Genomic DNA, 21,333 nt, shown 5'->3' with positions numbered 1-21,333 from the left:
GGATGGATGGATGGATGGATGGATGGTGGATGGATGGTGGATGGATGGATGGATGAGCTGTAGCTGTGCCCCCAGGGCTGTGCCCACTGCCCACCCTCCTGGGACGTGGTAGGGCAACACAGCCCCCTTAAGACCCCCCCCATGGTGGGGGGTCAGGAGGGTACAGGTGCCCCACCTGCCTGCTTGGGCCTGATGACACTACAAATTGACCTCATTTTGGCCTCTTATGTGAGGCCCTGGGGTCTAGGTAAGCGCTGGGCAAGGGGCTCAGGATGGACAGAAACGGGGGAGAGCTGTGCAGGCCCCCACTGCAAACGCCCCGCCCCGCCAGCTGCCCCACCCCCAACTCGGGTGCCCCACCCACCTGCTTTCTGGCCTGGATGCCCATCAAGGTTGGGGTTGGTGACCCCAGCAATCCCACCCCACTGTGGGGGCCCTGGGGTAGAGGGGGGCCAGCGTGGCTGGGAGCCCGAGGGGCCAGGCCACACAGGCCTCGAAGGTCAGGAGGAGAGCATTCTGAGTGTGGGGGCTGCAGGCTGGGATGAAAGGTCCTCGCTGCTGTGGGGGGCGGGCAGAACCTGCAGGGTGGCCTGGGGGAGCCATGTGGAGCTGGCCAAAGTGGCCCTGGGCTTCAGGGTGGCACTGAGGTGGGAAGGAGTTGGGGGCGTGCCCCCATCGGCGCCTGGCCTGGGCCTCCAGGGCCCGACTAGCTGTCCTGGTTGAACATAGCCGTTTCCTGCTTGTCCCCCAGTTAGAGACCTGGCTGGGTGCCAACATGGGAGCAGAGGACGCAAGCCTCGTCTGCTTCCCCTCCTCAGGGACCCGGGGGACTGGAGGGCTCTCCTGACTTCGGGGGCCATGCACACACTGGCTGTGGGCGTCCTCTCTTTTCCCTGTGGTCCCTGAAGCCAGTAGGGACCCTGACCCAGGTCTCCCTACCTCTGTCTGGGTCCCCTTCTCATGCAAAGGGGGCCCAGGAGAGAGCAGCAGAGCCCACAGGGGCACAGCCCAGGCCCCCAGGCTCTGTCCTTGCTGAAGTGGAAAAGTCCAGCTGGGGCTGCCTGTGGGGGCATGAAGGTGGGCAGGGCCCCGGTGCTGCTGCCAACACCCTTCCTCCCCATGTCTGTCAGAACCTGTACTGGGGACCCCACCTTGTGTTGACTACCAGGAGGTCACTGAGTGTCTGGCCAGGCGGACCTGGGAGCAGCCTCCCTCCCTGCCGTGGCCGAGCCCTGGGGAGGCTGTTGGCTGTGGAGGCAGGCAATTGCCAGAGCGGCTGTCCCCAGAGCAGAGGACAATGCCTCGGAGCCTTCCTGCAGTTCCCTGTGTGCGGACACGGCCCCTGCCCCTCATGGCCTGGCGGGAGCCCAGGCCCAGGGAAGAGCGGATGCTCCCACAGGTGCCCTGATGGCCGTACACCTCAGAGTGGGCCCTCCCAGGGGCAGGTGAGTAGGCGTCTAGGGCCACGCCATCAAGGTGACAATGGTCAAATAGCCAGGAACAGGAGAGGCCCCCTGCTCTCCCTGGGTGGGGCTGTCCTACTACAGCTTGGTCCTGGCCGGCTCTGGCCTGGGCATTCAGGTAGGAAGCCCTGGACCCCGCTTGGCCATCCCACCACTGGTCAGCAAATGTCCCCATGCTCACCAGCCCCTCCAAAGAGCCATCTGCCCTCGTCTTGGAGGACCTGACTAGCTGGCACTGTGCCCGACTTCCTCCTGGGGACAGAGCTGGGTCTCACGGCGGCCGCCCTGCCTCACGGGTGTCCTGTCTGTGCGGGGGGGGGGCCTGTGGTCACCTGTGACCACCACGCTCCCCATTAGACCTGGTCGTCTTACAGAGAAGTCCCCCTAAGAAACACCCACACTTTTTCCCATCTCAGATCCTGACAGCGCTGGGGGTCACTGAGTTACCCTCGCGTAAGGCAGCGTGGGGCAAGCCCCCTTCTCCCAGGAATAACATCCTGAACGGTGGAGGCTGTGTGCGGGAACCAGCACAGCTCTTGGGTCGGGGGGAGGTCCTGGTCCTTGCTCAGGGCTCCCCACTTCTCCACCCCCGTCCTCCCGTCCCCAGTGTGGGGCAGCACCCTCACTTGGGAACAGATAAACTTGGAGAGGTGAGGAGGGGAAGAGAAAGCCCTGAACAGTTTATTTGACACTGATTTCAAGCTGGCTCCCTGCTCTCCGCTGCCGGCTGAGACACTGGTTCGGGTCTCGAGGAACAAGCTTGAATCTATAAACTGTCAGCACCCGAGCCGGGCCTCGCCGCCCAGGACGACACGGGAGGCCGACCACAGGCCCCACCTCAGGCGCCTGGACACGGACCAGACACTGAAGGAGAAAAAGTGGATGATGGTCAAGGGTGTGGGGACAGCCAGCGCTGAGTCCAGGGCACAGGAGGTGGCTTTGTATGCTCCTTTCTCCACAGGGACCTGCTGAGACCAGACTGCTGACCCCATGGCCCTCCGCTGGTCAGGCAGGACCAGACCGACCAGGCAGCCGTCGTAGGTGAGCGTGACCCTGGGTGGACGAGGCCACGCAGCGCCGGGGCCCACGTGTGGGAAGCAGACGAGGACAGCGGTGGCTCTGAGACTCTTGTATAAAATGCATTTCCACTACAAACAGACAGCAGTCAGTAGGAGACCAGCCCCTGGACACGAGTGGTCATGGCTTGGGAGTCCCAGCCAGAGCAGGACAGCCCTGTGGGCACCTCAGCCTCAGGGGCCAGTGCCCAGGCCGTCCCCCACCCGTCTGGACACCAGGTGGGACACCCCGAGGCTTCACTCCTCTTGGAGGGGTGCTGGGGGCTGTCTGGCCCTGGGCACTGCAGGTGGTTGACTGCAGGGAGTTCACGATCCCTCCAGGGCGCCCAGACCCTCACAGCCTTGCCCCCGCCGACTCGGGGCATCTGCTCCTGGTCAGCAGCTGTGGGAGGGCAGGCAGGCAGCGTCCCCAGGCGTCTGTCACTGGGACGAGAGCTGAGCCGGGCAGCTGCACTCTGTGCTGGGCTCCCTCCCTGGCGGTGTGCGCAGTGGGGGGCCTCAGGGTCAGACATTGCTGACCCGGGTTTCCACCGAGGAGACAGACGTGGGGCCCATGCCCCTGTCTGAGGGCCTCTCGCGCCTGACGTAGCGTGGCTTCCGCACTGAAACGGATCGGAGACGGGCAGGTCAGAGCCGGCCTGGGATGGCGGGCCGACCTGCCAGAGCTCTGGGCAGCAGGCTGTGGGGTCGCCAGCTGGGGGAGACCCTGCTGAGCTCCCGCCGCTGAGTGAGTGGCTGCATGATAAAGCGCATGGACCCTGTGCCCCAAGCACCTGGGCAGGGCTTGGCATGCCCGGAACACAGAGCCACAAGTCATGGATGCACTGTAGAGCTGGATGGGGACCCCAAAACGTGTGCTCACACCCTAAGCCCCGGAACCTGCAGATGTGACCTCACTTGGGAAAAGGGTCTTTGCAGATGTGACTAAGTTAAGGATCTTGAGATGGGGTCCTCCTGGGTTATCTGGGGGCCCTAAGTCCAGTGACCAGTGTCTTCATAAGAGGGAGGCAGAGGAACAGAGCAGACACAGGGCGGAAGCCACGTGAAGAGGGGGCAGAAGCTGGAGGGACGTGGCCACCAGCCCAGGGACGCCCAGAGCCCTTAAGGCTTGGACAGGCAGGAAGGACCCTCCCCCAGGGCCCCCGGAGGGGGCACCCCCACCCCACCTCCATTTCTGACTCTGCCTCCTCAGCTGTGAGCACACATTTCTGCTGTTGCAAGCCACCCAGGCTGGGGCGTTTGCTTGGTGGCCCTACAGGATGCATGCAGGGAAGTTAAATGCAAGATGCTGCAGACAGGCTGCTTTAGAAAGCACACGGGTGTCTCAGGGAGCAGAGCAGACCCAGCTGACCACCTAACTTCTGGTCCCCAAGAGCGCTGGCCTCCCCTGTCCCCACGCCAGACCTCTCAGCACAGGTGCAAGAACACGGACTGGGGAGAGCCCAGTGAAGGCTCTGTGGCCTGCAGCTGTGTGACCGCTCTGCTCACGGCGTCGCTGGGCCCACACCACCTGGAACCACCTGGTGCAGGACACGCTTGACCCAGCGAAACTAAAGGAGGGGCCGCGGGAGTTCCCGGTGCCCAGCTGACCTGCTCCCCAAGCCGGCGCCAGGGGTGACCCTGGGCCCTGTGCCAGGAATTCTCGTCCTCTTCCAACAGACTCAACGTCTCAGAAACAGAAGGGAGGCCGGAAAGCCGTGGCTAATTAAGGGGGACGTGGCTGGAATCCTGAGCAGCTAGGGGTGGGAGCTGTGGGGCCAGAGGCCATCGAGCCCCCGCCGCTCCTGCAGCAGCCCCTGGGGGGCAGCTGATTCCACAGACAGGTCTGGCATTCGAAATTCTCGCCCAGAGACAAGCGACTCCTAGGGGCAAGGAACTGTAAGAGCCGACGTACCTGAGGACGGTGGTGGGGGAATCATGGCGGCCTTGAAAAGGAGAGAAGGCACAGTGAGACCGGCGGGTGCCACCGCACAGAGGCACAGACACAGGCACACCACACGAGGACGCCAGGCAGCCCAAGTTACTTACGGCTTCACCAGGCTGCAGGGCCGGGGCTGTGGGGACAAGCACAGGGGTCATCTGGAGGCCATGCAGCTACCTCCCCCTGGAGCAGGGTCCCTCAGTCTGGGGGCATCCCTAAGCCCGGGGTCGGTGGGGGTCCCTCAGCTTGAGGATCCCTTAGCCCAGGGTGGGGTCCCTCAGTCCGGGGGGGGGGTCTCTCAGCCTGAGGTGGGGTCTGTGGGGCTCGCAGAGGTTCTTCCCAGGCCCCAGGCCCAGCCCAGTCCCACCCCCACAGGTTCGCCCAGCAATGCCTTCAGGCTGGACACTGGCCTGGCTGCTTTCCCGGCGGCACCGGCCCCAGGCCCTACCTCCCACTCCAGGCAGAGCAGGCAGGCCAGTCCCGACGGGATTTCTTTTGGCCCCAGTGCTCCGCGAACCAACTGCTCTACCTGCTGAATTCCCAGGAGCCTCAGGGGACCACCCCGCCTCCACTGGGGATGTGTGGCCATGCCCCCGCTGCCCTGACATGTCCCTGGGCCATGGCTACCCAGGCTGACCAAGCCCAGCTCTGCTGAGACACTGACTGGGCCCCACACCACACACACACCAGGACCCCATGCCCACCACTGCACAGCTGACCCCGAAGGCCCTGTCGTGGTGGGCAGCACGGGGCCAGCCGACTCTCAAGACCAGAGGGCTACAGCAGCTCTGAGGTGCCCAGCAGTGGCTGAGGGTGGCGGGCAGGGCTCTGGCTAATCCCCCACTGGCACTGTCCACTGAGGAGTCATATTCGTTGGCCAGACCACCTGCCTGGCACACCTGAGGGGCACAGCAGGCGTGCCCATCTCTTCAGGAAGAAGGCAGGGCCAGTGTCCTGGCCCAGGGTAAGCTGGGTGGTGTGCAGCCCCCTGTCCTTGCACCAGCCTGGGCAGGGAGAGGACATGGCTGGAGGGAGAGCTGCGGGCCAGTAGCCCCAAGACCTGCTCCCATCGCCAACCCCGCCGTGATGGCCCAGGGCGTGGAGTCACACCAGTGCCCTTAGAGACCCTCTGGGACCACTCCTGGGACGTGACTGCCGCTCTTAGTCTCAGACGCAAGAACATGTGACAACCCAGTCCCCTTTGGTGTGTTCTCAAGGCGGCTTCGTGCTGGACACCCTGCATCTCGGCCCCCCAGCACAGCCACGTCTGTCCCCCGGCAGCATGAAGAGGTACCTTTGTTTGTTCCGTAGCAGAGCTGGGGCAATTTGCTGGCACGCTTGAGGTAGAAGAACATGGCGACAGTGAGGATGAGGCCCGAGCTGACCAGGAACGTTCCCACGAAGAGGGAGGCTGCCACTCCAGGGCCCCCTGCAAGTAAGGGCAGCTCTGTGGCTGGGCCTGGCGGCCGTGGAGGCCCGTCCCTGAGCACACCTGGGTCCCCCACAGGCCCAGCCACGCTGGGCGGGCGGTGTGGCCTGGAAACGTGACTGGATCACTCCAGGCCTCAGGCTTCTCGGGGAGGTGGGATGTGGGGCGGGTTAAGGACTCCGGCCTGAGAGCAGCAGCCCTGGCTCCCCTGCTCCCTCAAGACTCAGCACAGATGGGGCCCCAGGCCCCAGAATGCAGGGTCACCCCAGAGGCAGGGCTTCCCCACACCCTTGCCTCTTGGGAGCTTGTCTGCTGTCACCCAGAGGGGCCTTCCCAGTGCACGGCACCAGCCACCTTTACGGGGTCTGGATAGGGCTGTGAGCAGGGCTCTCGACAGCTGTGGGGAGGCGACTTTCTGACCGAGACACCGGCACATGGCTAAGAGGAGGGGTGTGCTCCAGCTGAGGCGTGTCCTGTCCCCGATGTGCTGCGATGGAAACACTTCAGCAGCCAGGCAGCCAGACTCTCGGGCTTTCCTCCTGGGCCAGCCCTGATGCCGGGCCCAGCCTGGTCAGAGGGCGGGGCTGTCTGAGCCGCCCCCGCCCTGACCCCGCTGCAGGTCAGTGTGGTGCCGTCTGCCTCAGGTCCTGAGACTCCTGGGAAACTTGAGCCCTCGATCCAGGTTTAACATGTCCTGTGCTAAAGGACCAGGGTCTGGGGGGACACGACCCCCATCACAACCCAGTTGTCTCAGCAGAGGGCAGGTCCCACTCTGACTGCAGTGGTCCCTCTGCAGCATGGGCACCATGCCCCACAGCTGGGCGGGCATCTCAGGTAGGATGGGACGCCCAGCAGAGAGCAGAAGGCTGGGGATGAGGTGCCCAGGCAGTGCGACCTGAGTCTGCCCCTGGGGACCAGGAGGCATGGCGGCCCTGTGTCTGGCACGCAGCATTTGCAGTCTCCTCTGAGCCCTACACCCTGGAAGAGCCCCAGGGATGGGGCAGGGGCCTCAGGCTGTCCTCTGATCTCTGCAGAACCACATGTCCTGAGCGGACCAAAGCGGACCAAGGGGCTTGGGGGCTGGGAAGGAGGCAAACGGTGTGGTGAGTGGCTGTAAGGGCCCCACTGAGACCCGTTCAGAGGCACACGGAGGCTGGGGCAAAGGCCTCTGGCCCATGCCAGCTGACCCGAGCCCCAGGGCTGCCGGACTCGCCACTAGCCCTGCTCCGTGACCAGGGCTCACGGCTGGGGTGGAGTGTACCTGACCATGGACATGGCCCTGCTCTGGGCTGTTGAGCTAGACTTACCAAAGTGTGGCCGCCCAGGTGTCCCTGTGCTCCTGTTGACGGGGAACTGTGCGCCTCGGCCAGTGACTGTAGGAGCAGAACTGTCAGTACTGCAGGCTCCGTGAGCCACCCAGACCATGGGAAGGTCCTGCACTGTGAACGGGGATCCCACAAGGACCCCCAGGGAGCTGGAGATGCAGCCCCAAGCGGAGTCACAGGCCAGAACCCAGAACAGGGGTGACAGTAGAGATGGAGTGGCTGTCACCCCATAGCTGTCCTGAACAGACAACAGTCAGGGACACAAGGGTTCTGGGGGGGGGGGGCGCCCGATGCTCTGGGGACAAGAAAGGCGACCCCCACCTGGTCCTGCAGAACTCGGAGATGTGGCCCCTCGGTGAGGAACGGGCCCAGTGGGGTGAGGGGGTGATGACAGATGACTTTTGCACTCGGAGCTGCTGTAGGTCCCGTTCCTGCAGCGCACGCAGCTGACACTCCCGTCCTCATTCCAGCGTCTGTAGCAGCCTGTGTGGAAGGGCAGCGACAAGCTTGCCACGTGGCTCAGCACAAACCCACGCCAGCCTGCTGCCTTCTGGAAGTTGGTTCCTCATGAAAGCAGGGTTTCTCTTCTCAGGTGGGGAGCATCTTTGGGGGGCCGTGGGGGAGGCACTGGTGTCTGCCCAGGGTCGGCTCTGGGAGTCCTGGGACCGGGCCTGGCGCCAACACAGCCACCCTCCCAGGAGGCACCCAGGCGGGCTGCGTGTGCTGGGCAGGTGCGGGCTGCGAGCAGGACCCGCAGCCACATGGGTTTGAGAAGCTTTTTGAAGTCCACTCTGAGATTCCTATGAAAAGCTCCAGCCAGACTGAAAGGGGTCACGCAGTCATTCCCAAATCTTGCTGTTCCTCCGTAAATCAGTGCGTGAGGCTTGTTTCTAAGGCACGTCGGTCTCTCTGTACTTACCTTCGGAAGAAGGGGTGACTGCAGAGGAAGCTCAGGCTTCAGGGGAACTTACAACCCAGTCCTGCCGGTGGACGGCACGGCGTCAAGTGCTTCCAGCCCACCCCAACCTCAGGCTACGACGTCCAAGCTCAGGTCCCAACTTCCTCCCATGCTCTGATCTGTAACCACCGAGAGCTAACACTGCACCCCAGCCCTGCAAACTGCGGCTGGATGACTGGACATGAACTTCAGAGAAATCGCCTCGACAGGTCAGACAGGGACAACTTGTGTGCCTGCTGCCATGAGAGCCACTGAAAAGCCCACGAGAACCCCCAGTGCTGTCAGCACAGACAGTCAAGCTGCAGACCAGGAAATGCATCCCAGGTAGCTGCTGCGGACCTCACTCCAGCCAAAGGTGCCTTCAGTCCAATATCCAGAAGTTTTCTTAGCTGACTGCTCTCCACGCTCCAAAAATTGGGTTTATAATTTGCTTCAACCATTAACTTTGTTTTTCTTTTGTCGCCACAGAAATACCTCTCTTCCGACACCAGATGCCACCGTCCAATGGCACCAACAGGCAGGCTCGGTGCCCGTAGGACAGAGCACTCAGGCCAGGCCCTTTCCACTTGTTCCACTACAGCCTCCAACTTGGCTTTTAGTATGTGAGACTCTCTGAAGGTAAAGTTTCAAACGGGGGGCTGAAGGGAACTAGAACACGTTGCCCCCAAATGCGCCTATTTGACATAAAGGTGATTTTCACTAAAGACATGTGAAAACACAGCAGGTCCAGGAAGGGCACTCTGACCTCTTTTATTTCTTCCTGAAAGGCAGGAGACAAAACCCCGCGGGGAACACGCTCCCTGTCCCAGGAGGAGAGGGACAGTCACAGCCAAGGCGGGAGAGAGACCAGGGTGCTGTGCACAGACCGTGTCAACAGCGCCGGGCACCCTCAGCCCTCAGGTCAGGAGCGGGTAGGTCCTGCCGCTCGGGTCTCCATTTCCTTACGAGGCTCCGTGTCAAGGGCTCCTGCACAGGCCTGCGGGCTTCTCCCGCTCACGTCTCACGTCAGCCCCGTTCTCGGGCCCCGCTGGGGCTCCCTGGGGCGGACAGCTAACGTCTTGCCTCCTTGCACCTCCTGCTACTCAGAGCCACAGTCTCCTCACCACGTTCTGCCCCAAGCACCCAGAAAGGGCGGCCAGGCTGGGAGGCAGGCTCGGCGGGCTGCTCCGCCCGCTCCTCTAGTCGCCCTCCAGCATCCTTCCAGCGAGGTCTGCGTGCCTCCCCTCCCCACGGGAACGGGCAGCGAGAAGACAGCCTAGGTCCACTCACACCAAAGTACTTACCTGGGCCACACAGGCTTGTGCCTGGGCAGGTGGTGTTGATGTCCACCATGTCCACACAGCACTCGGACAGTTGGCCCTAGAGAGAAGACGGCAGTCAGTTTCCAGACCCCGCAGCCAGGTGGCTAATGCAGGATGGACAGGCCAGGCCGAGGGTGGCGTCCACAGAGGAGGCACCGTGAGAGCGTAGAGTTCTGGCCTCTTCTAGGGTCAGTGTTAGGTGACTGTCCCCTGCTTACTGGGACGAGGAAAGGACTCAGGGCCCCACAGTATGGACGCTCCCTGGGACAGAACTTGGTGTCCCCAGCGAGCGCTGGTGACTGAATAAACCACCATATTCCCCAGCACCCGGACTCCCAAAGTACAGGAAGGGGAACCCCTTGGGGGCCCGTTGGGGACAGCCTGGTAGGGCAGGGAGTTGTCCTGGGGACCCGTCCCGGTCTGCGGGCGCTCTGTGGTTTACGTGAACATCTCCTCCACTGCCTGCCTGGCTGACCACTCCAGGCCTGCCTGGAGGAGGTGGGGCTATGGGCATTTCTCCACGTGGGTACGGCCACTTGCCTTGTGGGCCGCAGGCAGGCTATGGGGGGGGCATTTCAATCCATGAAATTATTTGTTGCCACGTGACAGATGGTGGCTTTGTAAATTAAAAAATCAAAGCTGTTAAGCCCCACTGCAGTGCCTTCATGAGAAAAGGAAAGACATTTGTCTCAACTACGATAAAATGTGAAGATAAACCCAGGCCCCGTGGCCTCCCTGGTGAGAGCTAGGCGGCCAGCGCGGGTGTGTCTGCCCTACATCCGCCAGCACAGGCAGACCACTCCACAACGACACCCTTCCCTTGGGGCTGTGCAGCCTGGTCCCCACAGAGGCGCTGCCTGGCCTGGGGCAGCATCACTGGGGATGAGCAGCAGTGGGGGTGCCCAGTGCTAGCATTCATGGGGCTGGACAGACAGCTGGATGGGCTGAGGGGGGTTCCCAGGGGATCTTGGCTCCATGTGTTTGTCACGGCTGAGCTTCTGTTCCTTGTGACCGGAACACAGGGAACAGTGGGGGACACCTAAGGGGTGACGGAGGAATGGCAGGAACACCCACACCACCACGGGAGGGGCCAAGGGCCAGCTCACAGTGGAGGCCAAGCCATCCTGTCCTTCCCAATCCCGGTGGAGGCAGAGAGGTGGGACGGCCCCGCCTGGCTTGGACGATGTGAAGGTCCCTCCAGAAACCACAGCTCAGCCCATCCATGTCACAGGCTTGGGAGAGCCAGGACCCCTGCCACCGGCGGCCTGTGGGGACCCTGCCTGATACCGCTGCTCGCCTGCAGTGCATGATCTGTCCACCCCAGCAGCTGGGCAGGCAGCTCTGGGCTCTGGTCAGTACCACTGGGGGCGGTTCTGTAGAGACCCTATTTCAGCTATACGACAGGTCCAGTTTGGCAAAGACTGAAGGTTCTAGCAGGCAGAACAGCAAGAGTCAGTGGCGGGGCCTCGAGTTTGCTGCCCTCTGAGAGGCACAGGTCCCTCTGACCCTAACCGTGGGCTCAGTCAGTGTCTCTGGGGCCAGGCAGGGGTGACCTCTGAAGGTGGAGGGTGAGACCCGCTGGGTGAAGGCCCCACCTCTGTGCAGGGCTGGAACAAGGGCTCAGACTTTACTTCCTGGCACCTACCGCACTTTCTGAGGATTTGCCGGCAACTTCCACCAGAAGGCCGGCCAGGAGGACAGCTCCCTGGAGTGTCATGTTCCGGAGTGCAGGGTCTGCAACAGAGAGGGGCACTGTGAGGTGTCGGGGCGCCTCACCGGACCCGTCTCCAGGGCCCCGGCCTTGCCAGCCCCACCGTCTCGGCCCAGCCCCCCTCCCCCCCACCGCCCCACCTCCATGGCCCTGCCGGCTCCAGGCTGGGCGCCCTGACCTGGCCCTCCAGGACACGGGCTGCAGACATCCAGCGATCAGTGGCCAAGAGTCGCACGGCCTGCGTCCCACCGGTCAGAGGCCTGCAAACCAAGGTGCCAGATGAGGCCAGCGGCTGGTCACTGCACAGCCAAACCAGGTGAGGGCCCCGGCCTCTGGTGCTCTGGGTCTGACCGGACTTCCCATAGGAAGCTGCCATGGCAGAGGACCGGACGGCCATGGTCGGCCATCTGTATCTGGGCTCCAGCCGGACTCAGTCCTTCCTCCAACAGCTTCAGCCACGCACCGCTTCCTTAAGGAAGGACCGAACTCAGGTCTGGATGAGCCATTCCTACACATGAGTTTGATGGGCTTGGCCGCCTGTCTCCTCATTCTGTCTTAGCAAAACCCTAACTCGTATCTCTCAGGCATCTTCACCCTGAGAGGTGGTGAGGGTGCCTCTGGGGCAGACACAGGCCAGGCAGGGTTTCTGCTGCTCACCCCACTTTCGTCACAAGAGTGCATGAAAGATACCCATTTAGGGCGATAAAAATCAGTGTATAAGAGGGTCATGGCAGAGCAGAAAAACTTCTGAGAAGTGGAGAGCAGCACAGACAGGCAACAGACCAGCCTGTGAGAGACGTTCCCAGCACCAAAGCAGGTGACTGCGTGCGCTCCTGTGCCTGAGCCGTTATACAACCACAGGAATGTGCACAGCCCCACTGTAAATCGTTAGGCACGGTTTTAACAGATTTCTATTAACTTGCAAGGGGTAACCATAGTTACAATCTTTCCCAAACACAGCTAAATATTTTGACATATAACAGTCGCCTGTCAAAAGACCTTGTTGTTGTTTTTTTATTTTTTTAAAGATTTTATTGGGGAATTGGGGGAGGGAACAGCTTTGGGGAATTGGGAAAGGGGAACAGACAAGTTGCTGTCCTTCTGTTCTTCAGTCTAGTTGTGGAGGACGTCGCTTCACTGGCCCATGTTGGTATCCTTGCGCTTTTCCCGGCTGAGGCAGTCGCTCGCCAGCCATTGGACAGCCACTTACGGTGGCTCAACGGCAGCTCACGAAAGCACACACCTGCTGCCAACCAGCCCCACTGCAGCCTACGCCGTCGCCGGCGACTCATGGCAGCTGTTGTTCACCATCTTAGCTGTAGAGGGCGCAGCATCACTGGCCCTCATGTGGGATCCGAACCGGGGCTGGCGTCCCAAGCCAACTCCTAACCAATGTGCCACTCGGCTGGCCCTCAAAAGACCTTTCACTTGACAAAAACAGCTGCAGAGTCGAGACCACGCAGAGGTTTCAGGTTCCTGGAGAGGAACTGCCCCTGCTCCCCTCTGAGGTGGGGGTGAGGCATGGCCCCCTCAAAAGGCCAGAGAACAAGAGTTCCAGCCTGGAAGGGCCTAGGGAAGAGCGCCACTGCCCAGCCAACCTCCTCCAGCAGGGAGACGGTGAAGTCGGGTGACACTCCTGAGCCAGTGCTATCGGGACAAGGGCGCTGGGCGTCTGTCCTGTAATCTGCTTTCACTAGGCTAGGCTCAGTCGAGGGGAGCCTATGATGAGGAGGCGCCAGCCGTTAGGCGCCCCTTCCCACCCTAACTCATGCCATCTCATTAAAAACGCATGCTTTTGCCAGAGGCACCACCGCCTTTCTATGATGTGAAGTCCCTTTAGATAGATAGCAGCTATCGATGTCACAGTGCTGACGCCTTGCCTACGGGACGTGACCCAATGCCACCTTTGCTTCTGGTCCACTTAACTGTTGTTCAGCAAGACCACCTTTCCCTGCCTCATGGAAAAGTCCAGAAGTCACAGTTGCTTCTGCTCACTGTCTGGTAAGAGGCACCCCCAGGGTCACACTAAGTCACCAAACACCATTTCAATTCAGGAATCAAAGTCCAAGATTCTGATCCACTTTCATCTGCTGTTGGTCAGCCTTAGGGAGGTGTAATTGACACACAATGAACTACACCTGTTCAAAGCGCACATCCCGGGGAGTTGGGAGCCTCCACCGTCTGCACCACTCCCACCGCTGGAGCTGCCTCTGCCGTCCACATTGCGCTTGTACCACCTCCACCACCTCCACCACCCGCACGGCCGCAGAAGGCTCCTGCGCCCCCTGCAGCCCCTCTCTCTACCCCCGGTCAGGGGGCCACAGGGCTGACCCATTGCTGCAGGAGCTGGCATTTTCTAGAGTTCCGTCAGAGGGACACAGCACGTGCTGCCTCTGCTCCTTCCTGCCGCACAATGCTCCTAGATTCGTCTCTGCGTCGTTCCATTTCATGGCCAAACGGTACTCCATCGTGAGGACATGCAGCCTGCCCTTCACCCATGCACCTGCTGACAGGCAGCTGGGCTGCTTCCCGATTTTGGTGACCATGACTAGGCTGCTATGGACGTTCTCCTCCACATCTTTGTATGGATATGTGTTTTCATTTCTCCTGGTAAATACCTAGGCTGGAATGACCAGGTCAAGGTAAGTACAAGATCTTACAATTAAGTTTGCCAACTTGTTACAACGATGTTGTTAAACTTTTTTGATATCAGAGGGATTATTCATTATGAATTTGTACCAAGTTGTTAACCAAGTTTACTATTTGGAAGTGCTGAAAAGGCTGCGTGAAAAAGTTAGACGGCCTGAACTTTTGGCCAACAATTCATGGCTCTTGCATCACGACAATGCACCAGCTCACACGGCACTGTCTGTGAGGGAGTTTTTAGCTAGTAAACAAATAACCATATTGGAACACCCTCCCTACTCACCTGAGCTGGCCTCCAATGACCTCTTTCTTTACCTGAAGATAAAGGAAATATTGAAAGGAAGACATTTTGATGACATTCAGGACATCAAGGGTAATACGATGATAGCTCTGATGGCCATTCCAGAAAGTTCCTAAATTGCTTTGAAGGGTGGACTAGGAGCTGGCAGCAGTGCATAGCTTCCCAAGGGGAGTACTTCGAAGGTGACTGTAGTGATATTCAGCAGTGAGGTACATAGCACTTTTTCTAGGATGAGTTCGCAAACTTAATTGTCTGACCTTGTAAGTGCACATTTAACCTTGTGAGAATCTGCTGGTCTGTTTGCCACCATGCTGACACCGTGTGTGTCCCCACCAGCAGTATATAAGGGGTCATTTGTGTCACATGTGTGCCAGCACTTGGCAGCGTATCAGTGGGTGTACAGTGGCACCCTCCTTGCTGTGTAAACTTGCGTCTCCCTCTTAATTGATGATGGTCAGCACCTTTCATGTTCATTGGTCTTGTCTATATCTTCTCACGTACTCTTGTGAGGGGTCTGTGCCCATCCCTTGTCTATTTTGTTTAACTGGGTTGTCTTTCTGTGGTTGCGCTCTGTATACATTCTTTGTTAGATGCGTGTATTACAAGGATTTTCTCCCATTCTGTGGCTTCCCTTTTCATTTTCTTATGGGAATCTCTAGAAGAGTAAATGTTCTCATTATGGTAAAATGGAATGCATCCAGTTTTTTTCTTTTATGGTTCTTGCTTTTTGTGTCCTAAGAAAGCAGGGCTTATACTACATGAATTCAAACTTTCTATAAAGCTTCAGTAATCAAGACAGTGTGGTACTGATGAAGGAAGGACATGAAATGAATGGAGCAGAACAGAAACTTCAGAAACAGACCCACACATATGTGCTCATCTGATTTTCAATAAAGATGCCAAGATAATTCAATGGGAAAAGGAAAGTGTTTTTTAACAACTCAAAATGTAAAAGCCAAAACCATAGAACTTCTAGAAGCAAACACAGGAAATTGTTATCACCATGAGGCCAAGGCAGAGCTTTCTTAGGACAAAAAAACAACAAGAACCACAGAATTAAAAATGGATGCATTCTAATTAAAGGGTTTAGTCCACTGACATTTAATGTAATTACCACTATGGTTAGACTTAGGTCTACCATTTTTTTATTTTCTACTTTTCCCTCTGAGCAGGAAGTAAGAGAGTTCCCATCCACACCTCACCCCCACACAAGCAGAGCCTGCCCTAGAATGGCATGTCTGTTACATCGATGAGCCCACACAGACACATCGCTGTCATCCTCAGTCCATATTTACATCAGGGTCGCTCGATGTTGTACATTCCATGGGCTTTGGCAAATGTGTAATGACACTATGGTTGGACTTATAGCTACCACTTTATTATTCGTTTTCTGCTTGTTTCCCTGGGGTTTTGTTCATCTGTTCTCTCTTTCCTGCCTTCTTTTATTTTGAATATTTTTAAAGTTCCCTTGCAACTTATCTCTCGGTCGATGAGTTACAACTCTGAATGTAATTGTATAGCTGCTCCACGACTGCACTGTGCACCTTCCATCTTAAGATGGCAGAAAAAGAAGAGCAAATTAAAGCCAAATTTGGAAGATGAGAGGAAATAGTACAAATAAGAGAGGAAATGAAGTAGAAAATGGACAAAAGTTAGAGAAAATAAGCAAAGTCAAAAGTTGGATCTTTGAAAAGATATCTAAAACTGATAAATGTCTAGCAAGAATAATCAATTAAGAAGTCAACACAGGGCCGGCCGAGTGGCGCGATGGTTAAGAACTGGCTTGGGATGCCAGAGGGTCCCGGTTCAGATCCCACATATGAGGGCCAGTGACACTGCCCTCTACAGCTAAGATGCTGAACAACAGCTCAACCTGGAGCTGGGCTGCTGTGAGTCGCCAGCGACGGCATAGGCTGCAACCCCTGCTGCAGTGGGTTGCCCTGGGCTACCGTATGTAGCCAGCAGTCAGCGTGAGCGGCCAGCAGCCGCAGTGAGCAACCGTCCAGAAGCCGGGGACTGACCTGCCTCACCCGGGAAGAGCGCAATGATGGTGCCAACTTGGGCCAGTGAAGCAACGTCCTCCACAACTAGACTGAAGAACAAAAGGACAGCAACTTGTCTGTTCCCTTCGCCCAATTCCCCAGCACTGTTCCCAGACCCCCAATTCCCCAATAAAGAAAAAAAAATCTTTAAAAAAAAAGAAGTCAACACAAATGACCTATATCAGAAATGAAAGAGGAGATGTCACCATAGATCCTACAAATATGGCGGGATGCTTGGTCAATATTATAAACAACTTCATGCCAATAAGTGCAACAACGTAGATGAGATGGCCAAGTTTATTTAAAGATACAAATTATCAAAGATGACACAAAGTGAAGCAGAAAATCTGAATTGCCTCACATCCATTAAAGAAATCAAATTCATAATTTTAAAACTTCCCACCAAGAAAACAACAAACCCAGACAGCTTCATTGGTGAAGTCTATCAAATGTTTCAGGAAGAAGGAATAGCCATACTACACAAAGTCTTTCAGAAAATAGAGGACAGGACATGGCCCAACTCATCTATAAGAACAGGAAAACCCCAACAGAAATGCAGACAGACAAGGAGGTTACAAGGGAAAATACAGACTAAGATCCCTCACGAACACAGACCCAAAAGTCTTCATAAACTCTTAGTGAACTGCACACAGTAAATAGAAAAAGGTGACAGGGCATGACCAAAAGAGCATCTTCCAGTAACACAAGACTGGCTTAACATAATGAAGAGCAGCCACTGTAATCCACCATTTTAACAGATTAAAGGAGAAGAAAAAAATCATATGAGTATTTCAATGGATGCAAAACAAGCAGTTGACAAAATGTCAGGCCCATTCATGATAAAAACTCTCGGCAAACTAAAAATAGAAGAAACTCCCACAACTTGAGTAAAAGACATCTATTAAAAAACCGACAGCTAACATCATGTTGTAACTGTGAAATGCTGACCATTTCCCCCTAAAGACGGGAAGTCGAGGATGTGCACGCTCATCACTGCTGTTCAACACTGTACGTAGATTCTGGCCAGTGTGGCAAGGACAGAAAACAAAACAAAAGCCACAGATTAGAAAGGAAGAAGTGAAACTGTCTCTGTGGAGGTGGAATGATTGTTTACAAGAGAAATCCTAAGAAATATACAAAAAAAAACCTACTCTTATTTATAAGTGAATTTAGCAATGTTCCAAGAATATAAAGTCAATCTACAAAATCAATTGTTATTTCTATATACTAGTAACAAATAATTGGGAAATGAAACTTAAATATCACTTACAATGGCATTCAAAAGCATAATTTGTTTGTGGGGATAAATTTCATAAAAAATGTGTGAGACCTGTACACTGAAAACTATAAAACACTGGTGAGAGAAATTCAAGATCTAAATAATGGAAAAACTATGGCATATGGTACAACATATGTATATAAATAAAATGAGCAGATCCATTAATCCATGTCCATGGATTAGAGAGCTCAATTTTATTAAGGTTCTTCTCAAAATGATCTAATATTTACTACAATCCCAATGAAAATTATAGTAGGCATATTTTTGAGGAATCAACAAGCTGATTCTAAAATTTATATGAAAATGCAAAGAACCCAGAATAGACAAAGCAATTTTTAAAAAGAGGAACAAAGATGGAAGACTTAGATTACTTTGGCTGAAGATTTATTATAATGTCATGAGACAGTGTGAACCAGTGAATGAATAAACTGATCAACATAAGAGAACAGAGAATCCAGAAATAAACCCTCACTAAAACAGTCAAATGATTTTGACAACATGCCAAAGTGATTCAATGAGGAAAGAAGTTTTTTCAGTAAACGGTGCTGGGACAACTGGTTACTCATATAGAACAAAAGCTGAACCTAGATTTACAGCGTCTGAAAAATCAATTAGAGAAGGGTCATGGGGCTAAGTGGAAAACTGAATCTCAAAGCTTCTGGAAGAAGAAAACAGGCGAGTGTCTTCGTGACTTTTGGTTAGGGAAAGCCTTTTAGGTAGGACACAGAAAGCATGCATGATCCCCCCCCCCAAAAAAAAAAACCCAATAAATTGAACTTCCATCAATATTAAAAACTTCTGCTCACGACTACACCATTATGGTGGATACAAGGCTCTCTGCGTTTGTTGAAACCCACAAAACTATGTATCACAGACAGTCAACTTGCATGTACGAAAAACAAATTAACGCCAACCAGAATGTCAGGGGTCTCAGGACGGAATGCAGACTGACCACTGACTAACCGTGTCACAGATGTGTGACATCCACACACTGAAGGAGATGGGGACAAGGCGCTGGCCGCAGGGCTCGGGAAAACGGAGTCTGGACCGAAACAGGAAGCCGGGAGACACAGGTAAGTGCATACACAGTGTGCTCTGGCTGGTAAGTCTACTCCTCGTGGGGCTGGATACTGGTGAAAGATTCTGGACCTGCTCTGCATGTACATGGGTGGGACCAGTAAGAAAAAGGACAGCAGGTGCTGGGAGCCAGGTTCCCATGGGGGTGGGAAGGTTACAGACTCACAACTGAACACACACACACACACACACACACACACACACACACACACGTCCCCTTGCTATCCGCAGAGAGGACTACAGCAGTGGCCCGACAGTTCACTCCTGGGTGTCCGCCCAAGAGAAAGGCTGACATGTCACAGACATGTGCAACAGTGTCACACGAGCCAAACTCGAGGAACCCACCCACGTGCCATCAGAGGACACAGTACAAGTGGCACCTCCCCAGGAGCAGTGGTGACACAGCAAGACAGAGGCGCCTCAGCAACCCAAGCTGGACGTGAACAGCAGGCACAGTTTAGCTCCATTAAAACGAGGTCTGGCAGAGACCAGGGCGCTTGCTCCTGGGGGCCAGGTCTGCAAAGGCTTATGAGGGTTCCATTTGCCTGGCGGCTGTGACAAACCGGAGGAATGGCCACAGACTGGACATCAGAGGCAAGGAGGTCCACGATGGGCAATGTGGTGCCCTGCCTTGCAGAGGCCCCCTTCCAGCCGCGTGCTCACAGGGCCTTTCCTTGGTGCATGTGACAGGAGAGGGGAGGTCTCTCTGTATCAGGGCAGTGACCCCATTATGGAGGCCCACCCTGGTGTCACCCTAAGCACCTCCCAAAGGCCCCACCCCACCTACCCTCCCTGGGGGTGGGGGACGCAGGGCTTCAACCCATGGACTGGGGGTGCACAAGCTTTCAGCCCACACCGCCAGGGGACCTTCAGGGGTGACAGAAATGCGTTCTATCTGATGTGTGTGCAAGTTACACAGCTGGATGCATTTGTCAAAAGTGCTCACATGGGACCTATGCACTTTGCTGTAGATGAAGTATACCTCAAAACTAACTGAATAAATGCAACTCATTTTCTATTTAGAAAACCTTATTGGAGCTGAAAAGCTAAATTATTGGGTAAACAATTTCTACAAGGTAATGAGAAATTCGATGAGAATTTAAATCATACTATATAGTTCTTACACACCTCTTATTTTTCCTTACAGCAGTTCTCAACCTGTGGGGCGCGACCCCTTTGGGGGTCGAACACCCCTTTCACAGTGGTAGCCGGGTACTCATATGTGGGCGTATCTGCATGTGGGCCTGGAGACGGATAGAGGAGCGGTGTCTCGGTTCCTAAGACCATTGAAAATATGTGTTTTCCAATGGTCTTAGGCGACCCCTGTGAAAGGTTGAGAACCGCTGCCTTAGAAGAACTGGTTTCAATGAAGACGTGATGCCTCAGCTCACTGTGACACTAAACAAGTCACACATAACGGTAACTGCGTGGAATTACTTTTGGTCGGTCATCAGGGTGCTGGCAGGACAACCATGTCACGGGCTCTCCGGGAAGCCTCGCAGGGTGGCTCCCGGAGGAGGTGGGCCGCAGCGCACCAAGGTGCTCAAGCCGCTGTGGCCGGAGGACGCATCGGCGTCCGCGTTTCAGGTGGGCCGACCTGTTTCTCCCACTGAGGACAACACACGGGGGCCGGCTGGACCCCCACCCACCAGCGTTGGTGCGGCCGGTCATCGGGTAGCAGAGGGAGCCGGCGTGCAAAGCGGCTCTCGGGAAGCAATGAAAACCGGTTCTCAATCTCAAAACCCCATCTTGTGCAGTGAGACAGTAAACGCTGACGACCTGATCGGGTGTAAAGCAAACGCCGCAGCCTGGCGCCTGCCGCTGGGGTCCCCGTGCTAGGGGCCCTCTCACAGGCCTCCTCGGCCTTGGGGACGTGGAACTCTGCGCTGCGGGGACCGGACGGCCTTCTTCAGGCGGATCGCAGCTCACCTCGGAGGGCCAGGGAACGCGAGGGGTCCCGCTGGGGGCCAGCCCCGCAGGTGACCGCCACCAGGGCGTCCATTCGCTCCGCTTCGCCAGGAGTACGCGGGGGCGGGGCGGCCCGGGAAGCGCCGCTTTCGGAGTCATCCCGACCGGCCTTCCTGCTCTGAGCCTCTCAACACAACGCGGCCACTAAGGATCCCGGCTGAACACAGACGACGAAGCGGCGGCTCCCGGCCGCGGACTGGGAAGCGGGAACCACCCCGCTGCGCGATTCCACGTCGCGGCGCCGCCTCCCCGGGCGGCCCCGGTTCAAACCGCCGGGAAGACCCGGTCTGCCTTCTCCGCTACCGGCGTGACGCCAAGAGCGACGCACAACAAAAACGGGGCAAAGTTTGATATCTTCGATTTTACTCAGACAGGCGCTGAAGAATTCAGTCACAAAACAGTTTTTTTCTAAACCACCTGCTCGCAAATCACGAACTACAACATTTATTAAACTGTTACAGTGACGACACACAACTTTAGGGTGAAAACCTACATTACGACTCAACCGTGACTATTTCGTGGCGATAAACGGACTAAGAGAAACGTGGGCGCCTCGAGGAAAACAGCCCGTCAGGTCCGCGACAGTCCAGCGCGGCCCCGTCTCGCCCTGGGCGACGTTCCGGGGGGTGTCGGCACCCACCTGCCTGAAGCCCGGGGGGGTGCGTGGCCTCCTAGGACTTCGGGGCTCGCGGAGGGGGTCCCAGGTTCAGTTACAAGGGCTCCCTTCGCTCACAACGCCCGGGGAGGTTCGGTCGGCCCCGGGGGCCCGGGTACTCGCCGACCTTTGTTCAGCCTCCGCGCCCCACCCCCGCCGCCGCAGCCGAGGCTACCCGGCC

The 21,333-nt window shown here is 56.6% G+C and overlaps 1 protein-coding gene across 1 annotated transcript in view; it reads right to left on the bottom strand.

Moving 5' to 3' along the window:
- Positions 1-2,123: 2,123 nt before the first annotated feature.
- Positions 2,124-21,333, bottom strand: part of CUNH1orf159 (chromosome unknown C1orf159 homolog) — a 21,783-nt gene continuing 2,573 nt past the window's right edge. The window contains exons 2-10 of the mRNA XM_019658592.1: positions 11,363-11,444; positions 11,119-11,207; positions 9,456-9,531; positions 7,536-7,697; positions 7,197-7,262; positions 5,755-5,889; positions 4,568-4,593; positions 4,434-4,464; positions 2,124-3,141 (exon numbers count right to left, since the gene is read on the bottom strand). Coding sequence (XP_019514137.1) covers positions 3,044-3,141; positions 4,434-4,464; positions 4,568-4,593; positions 5,755-5,889; positions 7,197-7,262; positions 7,536-7,697; positions 9,456-9,531; positions 11,119-11,190 — 666 coding nt within the window. The 5' untranslated portion in view covers positions 11,191-11,207; positions 11,363-11,444 and the 3' untranslated portion in view covers positions 2,124-3,043. The remainder of the gene's footprint in view (positions 3,142-4,433; positions 4,465-4,567; positions 4,594-5,754; positions 5,890-7,196; positions 7,263-7,535; positions 7,698-9,455; positions 9,532-11,118; positions 11,208-11,362; positions 11,445-21,333) is intronic.

Source organism: Hipposideros armiger, unplaced genomic scaffold, assembly GCF_001890085.2.
Source record: "Hipposideros armiger isolate ML-2016 unplaced genomic scaffold, ASM189008v1 scaffold_284, whole genome shotgun sequence".
Lineage (NCBI taxonomy): Eukaryota > Metazoa > Chordata > Mammalia > Chiroptera > Hipposideridae > Hipposideros > Hipposideros armiger.
This window is presented reverse-complemented; position numbering and strand designations above follow the sequence as displayed.